This window comes from Amaranthus tricolor, chromosome 3 (assembly GCF_026212465.1).
Source record: "Amaranthus tricolor cultivar Red isolate AtriRed21 chromosome 3, ASM2621246v1, whole genome shotgun sequence".
Taxonomy (NCBI): Eukaryota; Viridiplantae; Streptophyta; class Magnoliopsida; order Caryophyllales; family Amaranthaceae; genus Amaranthus; species Amaranthus tricolor.
This window is the reverse complement of record NC_080049.1, coordinates 36,575,811-36,584,753: the sequence shown is the minus strand read 5'-3', so window position 1 is coordinate 36,584,753 and position 8,943 is coordinate 36,575,811. Positions and strand designations below refer to the sequence as shown.

General features: G+C 31.2%; 1 protein-coding gene across 2 annotated transcripts; it reads right to left on the bottom strand.

The window, feature by feature from the left end:
• Window positions 1-1,149: 1,149 nt before the first annotated feature.
• LOC130807571 (phosphopantothenoylcysteine decarboxylase subunit VHS3-like) lies at window positions 1,150-7,357 on the bottom strand. Of its 2 annotated transcripts, XM_057672835.1 has the most exons (4): window positions 7,094-7,357; window positions 5,314-5,482; window positions 1,977-3,601; window positions 1,150-1,425 (listed from the first exon to the last, which is right to left on the bottom strand). In XM_057672835.1, the coding sequence occupies exons 3-4, from the start codon at window positions 2,239-2,241 to the stop codon at window positions 1,418-1,420; spliced, it is 273 nt and encodes a 90-aa protein (XP_057528818.1). In that variant the 5' UTR covers window positions 2,242-3,601; window positions 5,314-5,482; window positions 7,094-7,357; the 3' UTR covers window positions 1,150-1,417. The 2 variants fall into 2 exon arrangements, with proteins under 2 accessions (XP_057528818.1, XP_057528817.1); XM_057672834.1 differs by lacking the exons at window positions 5,314-5,482; window positions 7,094-7,357 and adding an exon at window positions 3,987-4,123 and having other exon boundaries at window positions 1,150-3,601.
• Window positions 7,358-8,943: the final 1,586 nt, after the last annotated feature.

Sequence of the window (8,943 nt, the reverse complement as noted above, 5' to 3'; positions counted from 1 at the left end):
ACCAACTTAGGGGCATATTTTCCTAAAATAATACGAACTTTAGTTTATTAACTAATTTACCAACTTTTTTTTGTCTTATAATCACCTATAGTTTGATTTTTTTACATGTTAGAGATTTTCTAGGAAAACACCTCTTTAAGTTAGTATTATTCATGGTTAATCAATGGTTAGTATTATTGTAGAAAAATTAACAAAAGATTGTATTATTCACGATAATTTTTCCAAAAATAAAATACACATCCCTTTGATTAGTATGGTTATTCAGCTCAACTTGGACAAAAATGAAACCCCTAAAATGAGAATCACTAACTCTTGTGAGAGATCACATTTTAATAAGACGACTTCAAAATAAAGATTTATAATCTCATGTATTACTATGGTTGTTTGACTCGTGTAAGGAAGCCTCATACAACAATTTGTAAATAAGAATTTGAGAAAAAAAAGTATATATAGACCTTCAATGGCCCAAAAAGTAAAAAACTTGAAAAAAATAAGCGTTTTGAACAAAAATAGTCAAAATCTAAGCTTTGGGCAAACTTTGATCCCAAAATAAGCATCTATGGCTCATAAGCTAGGTTCGGTATGTGTTCGATGTTAGTAACAGAGACTTAGGAAGCAGGTCAAAAAAAATACTGTTCGTTGTTATTAACAACAAAAGCAGACCTGGTCAAAGTAGTTCAAACCTCTGTTCTCTGTTACTAACAGCGACCAGAGGTTTGACCTACTTTGACCAAGTCTACTTTTGTTCATTGTTAGTAATAGAGAATAAATATGTTCATTTTTTTTTTACCAAAGTCTTTGTTTGTTGTTACTAACAGCGAACAAAACTTTTGACTTAATTTTAGCTGTTGCTTTGGTTCGCTGTTATTAACAGCGAGTATAAATCAAACCTTGCTTTGGAGGCAACAATGCTTATTTTGAAATTAAAGGTGCCCAAAACTTGAATATTGACTATTTTTGTTCAAATGGCTTATGTTTTTCAAATTTTCAAACACTAAAGCAGCAGATCTATCAAAGAAAGAAACAAGACTGTCGGCCCATTTAAAATTAAACAGGCTGATGACTATCTTGATCAATCATATCAAAGCCCACTTTCGGCTAGTCTCTTAAGAGATCGTATCTTTGAGAGATTTAATGCCTATTTATATTATTTTTAATGCTTACTTTCAATACCTTAAAAATTTATTTATAACATTCTTAATGGCTACTTATAATATTTAAAAAAATATATAATGAACTGACTCAATTAAAGATAGTCTATCAAAGAGACCGTCTCTTATAAAAATTTGTGAACGTGTTTATACCAGGTAAACTGCTTCAATAGTTCCATTCTTCCATCCTTCAACTTTACACAGCTCCATTCACACGTACTTCCATATTTTCGGTGAACTTTCCGACACCCTTCAGATGATCAAATTTAAAATTCTACAACACCAAAGGAAATTCAAACTAAAATCCAAAACTTAATAGAGTATAAGTTATACTCTAGGACTTCAATTATGAGCTTTAGCTTTTGATTGAGGAGTTACTCTTGACAAAGAGCCTTATTCTCAATTTCTCATAATATATATGAGATGGGTTATTAACCCATGTATGAGACTGTTTCATACAAAAATTTGAGTTAATTGAGTTATTTGTTGCTTTGTTATAAGAAGTCAACAGTGATAAAAGGTCAATTCTCATTCACCTCTCTTATAAAGTGAACTATTTAAAGTCTGGTATGAGAGGACTTATATTGTGTCTATACTTCTAGGCTTCTAGCATAAAGGTTTTCGTGTGAAAAATGTGAGAATTGTGCTTGAGTATATAATATATTACGAGGCTTTTACCGTTAAAAAAAAAAGAAACAAATGAGTAAATTTGCATGCAAAAGTGGGAATTAAATTTAAATTTGAGGTAAAATATAATAAAACAGCGTGGCTCTAAATGTAGAATCATAGTGTGTATAAACAGACAAGAGGGATCAAAGTGTTTACCATCATCATCAAAGTAGTCGTCTTCGTCATCGTGATCTTCATCTTCTTCTTCATCATTATCATTATCATCATCATCATCATCATCATCATCATCATCATCATCTTCATCTTCATCTTCATTGTATTCAGCATCAGAATCATCACAATCATCAGCATTGTCTTGATCATCAAAATTATCAGAGTACTTCATAAGAAAATGAGGTATGTGTTGTATTTTAGACCAGTCATCCCCCATCTGGATTCCGACATCTTTCCTTGATGTCATAACTGGGCCATATTAATTGAAGCTCGGTGAGGGAGGTGAGCTCGTGCATTGCTTCTGGAAATAATTTCAGTTTGGGGCAACGCTCAATGCGAATACGTCGCAGTGATGTTAATGAATCAAGCCATTCTGGAAGGGCTTTCAACTTTTTGCAATACGAAACACCAAGGGATTCAAGGTTTCTCAAGTATTGAAACCCTATTGGCAGATTCGACAATTTCGGAAGGCCCCATAACTTCAAGGAAGACAACGAGTGAAGGCATTTCCATGGCATCCTTCCTTCTCTTTCAAATCCAGCATTGTGCAATCCCGAATTTCGAGTGATTTAAGATTGGTAAGATGCTCCATACCACCTAGTCTTAGACTCTTCAATTCATAGCAATAGCTAATTTGAAGGTCTTGAAGGGATAAGGCGCATCTTTGAAATCCCCCCCTTAATTTTTCTATACTCTTCGCCTTCAAAAAATTTATTTTGATGACAATCGCGCCTTGCACAAACAATCAAAATAGAGAATTGAAAACTTTAGCATTGCTCCACGTACTCGATTCCTCCAAACGAAAAAGGGTCTCTGTGATGGGATATGATTTGGAGACAACATAAGACGAGCCCGCGACTTCACTTGGTAGTATCCCTCCCTTCGTACAAAATTTCAAGTCTTCATGACATTGTCTAGCCTCAAGTTTTTCATATGTGGACATGGAGGAAAGTATGTCATGCTTTCGCAGAATCCAACACACAAATCACTCAGAACAGGAAATGATGGGAGGGACACACCCTGATCAAAGCGAGCATTTCCATACACCAAAGACCCACCCCCGGTTTCCTCCTCCTTCCATGTCAAATCTTTCCACCACCCCTTTAACTTGTTCATATTCTAGCTCCAAATTCTCAAGAGATGGGAAGAATGGCATTAATGAAGAAGGTGCATCCTTCTCCATGTACTCTACATTTTCCATCTTCCTTAGCTTGAGAAATTTGAGATGATATAGTTGACTCAATGAGCTGATATGTACCAAAGCATTACAATTCTGAAGTTCTATACGCTTGAGCTTTGGAAAATAATTTGCCACCGGAGATGCCCAACTCGGCAAGTTGATTGCTTCATATCCATCAATATCAATGCTCTTAAGATCATCAATATTATAGACATGCTCTAGCATCATCTCATGAACATCCGCCACTAGATGGCGATTTGTATCATTTTCAAGAAATTCTATATGCAAATTTTCATCTTTACTTATGTCACATTCTTCAGTAATATTCGATGTGTTCGACAAACATTTCAGACTTGTTTTACCTTTGTGGTTGACAAGAGCTTTCAAGTCCTTTGGCTCGCCTCTCTTAACAAGCTTTAAATCATCCCTATCAAAAAACAAACATTGTTAGCTTGTGAAGACAAGTCATAATGTACATTCCGGTTGGCGTATGAGTCAGGCTGTCACATCCCTCTATATCCAAGGCCCTAAGATTCACTAATTTGCTTATGTCCTCCGGCAATGCCTTCAAACTCCAACAATTACAAAGTTCTAATATATGTAAATTATGAAGCTTGGTGATCGATTTAGGGAGCATTTCCAATTCTCTGTTAAAGGAGAGGTTAAGATACCTCAAATGCAATAGTTTACCGAGTGTGTCTGGCAATTTTCTAATGCCAAAACTAATGTCGAGAAGGGGGGGGGGGGGGGGATAAATAAAGTACCCTTAAACGTCTACATTGTGAAAGTTACCGCATCATCCTCAAACATACATGTTTTCTGTTTCAACTGGAGAAAAGTACGTGATGTTCGGATTGAGCAATTTGACAAGCTATTTAGACATACATCATCAGAAATAGATAGATGACGGATGTTCCTTGTATTTTCTCTTCCAACGGTCAACATCAGGGACTCCTCTCCAGCAACTTCTTTGGCAAGATCATGTATTCGGTCATGCATTTTACAGAAAAGAATTTCACCATGACTCCCATCCACATCTTCAAAAAAACATCTTTGCAATAAAATCGAAAAATATTCCTCACCGACATCTTCCAAGCTTTCACCATCATGAGTTGCTACAAGACAGCCTTGTGCCAACCATAGCTGGATCAAGACTTCTTTTTCTAAGATATAATCCTAAGGGAAGAGTGAGCAAATTCCGAAACAACTCTTTAACTCAGGAGTAAGATTATAATCATCAAAGTTGATATTATTTGGTCTTTATCATCTTCTTTCCTCATTTTCTCCAAATAAATTCTTTGAAATGACACCCACATGCTTTTATTCTGCCCATACAATAAGCAACCTATCACGTTTAGGGAGAGAGGAACATTACCACATTTTTTTGTTATCTCTCTGCCTATATCAACAAGATCAGTATCTTCTAGCTCTTCCCCTCCCCTTAAATGCCATTGACTTGAACAATTCCCAGGATTCTTCCTCGGACAGAACTTTCAACTGATAAATCAGATCATCTCGAGTTCCTGAAACATTTGCAACTTCCCTAGAGCGGCTAGTTACTAAGATTTTACTTCCCTTCTCACCTACAGCAAGAAAGTTAATCAAGCCAACCCATTGTTCACGCGTGTCACACCATACATCATCGAGAACAAGCAAATACTTTTTTCCATCTAACTTACTTCGAGCTTGTGTTTGCAACTCTTTCAAGTCAAGCCCATAAGTTCGAAGCATCTTACTAAGGATTTCCTTCATGCCAAACTGGTTGGATACACAAACCCAATATCTAAGATCTCCGAATGCCCCTTTAATTCTATCATCACTAAAGACAAGTTGTGCAAGAGCTGTTTTTCCCAACCCACCCATTCCCACAATAGTCACAAAAGAAACATTTTTGCCACTATCAGACAATAACATATCCACAATAACCTCCTTGTCTATCTCTCTTCCAATAATGCTGTGTTCTTTAACATAAGAACAAGTTATCTCTCTTGATCTCTTAAAGTGTTTATAATGATCACTGGACCCAAATTCTTTACGGCTTTTGGCAATACAATCCAACTACTCTCTAATCTTCTTAATCTCCCTAGACTTGTTAAAACCAAAAAGAAACTGATTGTTACCATAGAAGAATTGACGTACCTTCTTCGAGATCTTACCACCAGACATCCCTTTCAGCTGCTGAGCAGTGGTTTTGTACTCATCAAGCAAATCATCAACATCATAAACAGCATCCTTGAGCTTCTTGAACCAGTCTTGGCCTTCATGGTTTGATATTGTATGGCTTAAACTCAGCATCCATGAGAACAGCCTTGATGGTGGTAACAGTATCTTTCAGTTTTCGAAGCTCAGACTCATATTTAAAATTAGAGCAAAGCTCTTTCAGCTCCTTGGTTTTAAATGCAGTTAACAATGTCTGAGCCACACTCAATACCATTCCAGTAGCAACAACAGCCATGGTAATGGTTGGTTTCAGTGTTAGTATATCACAAAAAGAGTTGTCAGATCTCTTTTGGGTTGTGAGTTTGTGAAACTCTCTTAGTAGTTTATTAGTCAACTAAATATTAACACAAATCAATCATCATAAGGTTCCTCCATGTGCTTGGTGAATTTTTTATATGATTTTCAGCAATCATTGCTATTAGGAAGTCAAACTCTACACATCAAATGCCCATTTGGTGGTAGATGGTTATTAAATGATAATTTTAGGAAAGTGGTGACTTAATTCTTAGCAATTTCAATGTATGCAATAGCAAATTAGAAACCATTTTAAAGACTTGCACCAAATTTTCAACGAAAAAATGGCACTTTCTCGAAAAACATATACGGGGTGTTCGACAAATGTCTGTCTTTGATTTATTTATTTTTTTTTTGTTGGTCAAACAGCTATAAAAATGCTTATAGAATTGAACGTATTAAAAAGGTTTATAGAATTGAACGTATTAATGCAAATGTAGGACATAAAGTGTGACATGTAAAAATGCCACATCAAATAATGAATAAGTAGCCATAAGAATGTGAATTAAAAAGACAAAGCTGGATGCTAACAATATTCAAAGGGGAAAAAAGGATATTTATACTCCTATTCCTATACAATAGTAATGGTGAAGGGCAAAGTGGCCGCCTCCATACGGCAATAAGCCAATTATGACAACATAAACAGTACAAACTCTAGAATTCATGAAAAAGAAGATTGATTCTTGTTAATCTATTTGTTAAAGAAAGTGAAAGGATATTACCAAAACAGATATATTGCAAGGTCAAATAGCCAGATCAAAAGAAAAATATGGGCAAACACAAAGCAAGGGAGTATGATTCAGTACAAATACAGTGACCTAAAAGTGCTGGAATGAATGAATGAATGTTTATCCTCCCCGAAAATTACAAACCAGCGTTTTTGTGAGAGATTGTCTCTAGATGAGACGACCTTAATATAAGAAGTATTAATTAGTCTATTTAATTGTTCCATGGGGTAAATAGAACCACTTCGTACAACAATTTATGATTTACAAATTACAGTTACCTGCCCACAAATGTAAGACTTCAGTAGAGCAACATCTCATAGTAGTACCTGTATTTAATCTCTCTTTTGAGTTCAACCATTTTCTCATTGTTCTCTGGCTGTTCCAAATAAACTTGATAACATCCCAATTCAAGAAATGAGCAACATAATTAACTAGAATTGACTAAAACAGTTCCAATAAAACCAAATTATGAGTTCATATGAAATACTCCAACCTATCGTAGTCAAATGTCCCATTTTGTTTGGCACTAATTTAAAGAAAAAGAGAGGGGAGTCATTTCTTAGGCAAATTAAGAGTAATCAAATGAATTTGCAAGCAATAATTCAGAATCATGCACAAAAGACGAACACATATCCAAAAACAATTAGTACGATTGAATTCATTAGATTGTTTGTTACCTTCTGCGTTCCTTCCAATCCGCAGATGCAACATAAGTAAAGAACACAACTCAAATTAATTTTACCCTTTTTTCAGTGAAGTTTTTCCGGTTTCCCCAAAATGACATAAACAGATGATACTCTAATTTAACAAGAATGGAATTACTCATTTACCCTTTAGACATTTCAAATCTAGGAGTAACACGCTAACACTTAAAAAAACCCTCATCATTCTTGAAATTTGCAATGCTTTGATCATATGTAAATGCTTAATTTTTTGGTTTGGTTTCTGTATAATTTGACTCAAAATTTATAAGTACGAATTGTAAATTGGGTGTATCCGTGTATGTGTGTATTCACAATATAAATCAGAAAAAGTTCAATTTATTATGTATAAAGATTTTGAATTATAAAGCGACATATATGCATCTTTGAAAATAGATGATCCTTTTATTAGCGTTGTTTTGTTTAATAATAGTACAGAAAAATGGATAAATTGATCCTTTTGGTATTATTATTTTTAGGCAAAATGTTAAAAAACTACCTAGTATATACCCCATTTTGCAAAAAACTACCTTAAATAAAAATTTTTGCAAAAAACTACCTTATATAATACAATTGTTTGCAAAACACTACCTTATAACAGATTGTGGCCTTTGACCGCTATCTTTAACCGTTGACCTGCATGTGAGACGCACATGATGCATTACTGTATTTAATTTTTATTTTTATTATTATTTTTATTATTATTTTTATTATTATTATTATTATTATTATTATTATTACTATTATTATTATTATTAATTTTTTTTTAAAATAAAAATAATAATAATAATAAAAATTTAAAATAAAATAAAAATAAAAACAAAAGTAAAATAATAATAATAATAATAATAATAATAATAAAATAAATAAAATAAAAATTTTTAAAAAAATTTAAAATAAAATTACTTTTTATTTTTTTTTACTTTCGTTTTTATTTTTATTTTATTTAAAATTTTTATTATTATTATTTTTTTTATTTTTAAAAAAATTAAAATAATAATAATAATAATAATAATAATATTAAATAAAAATAAAAACAAAAATTAAAAAAATAATAATAATAATTAAAATTAAAAATAATAATAATAATAATAATAATAATAATAAAATTAAAATTAAAAATAAAAATAAAAAAATAATTATAATAATAATAAAAAATATAAAAAAAATTAGTTTTTTTAAATTTTTTTTATTTTTTTATTTATTATTATTTATTTTATTTTTACTTTTCTTTATATTTTTATTTTATTTTAAATTTTTATTATTATTATTTTTTTTATTTAAAAATAATAATAATAATAATAATAATAATAATAATAATAATAATAATAATAATAATAATAATAATAATAATAATAAATATAAAATATAAAAAAATAATTTTATTTTAAATTTTTTTTAAAATTTTTATTTTATTTATTTTATTATTATTATTATTATTATTATTATTATTATTATTATTATTATTATTATTGTTTTTATTTTTATTTTATTTTAAATTTTTCAAATTATTATTTTTTTATTTTTAAAAAAAATAATTATTATAATAATAAAAAAATAAAAATAAAAATAAAAACAAAAATTAAAAAAAAATAAAAATAAAAATTAAATACAGTAATGCATCACGTGCGTCTCACATGCGGGTCAACGGTTAAAGATAGCGGTCAAAGGCCACAATCCGTTATAAGGTAGTGTTTTGCAACAATTGTATTATATAAGGTAGTTTTTTGCAAAAATTTTTATTTAAGGTAGTTTTTTTGCAAAATGGGGCATATAGTAGGTAGTTTTTTAACATTTTGCCTTATTTTTATGAAGTGATTGGCTTT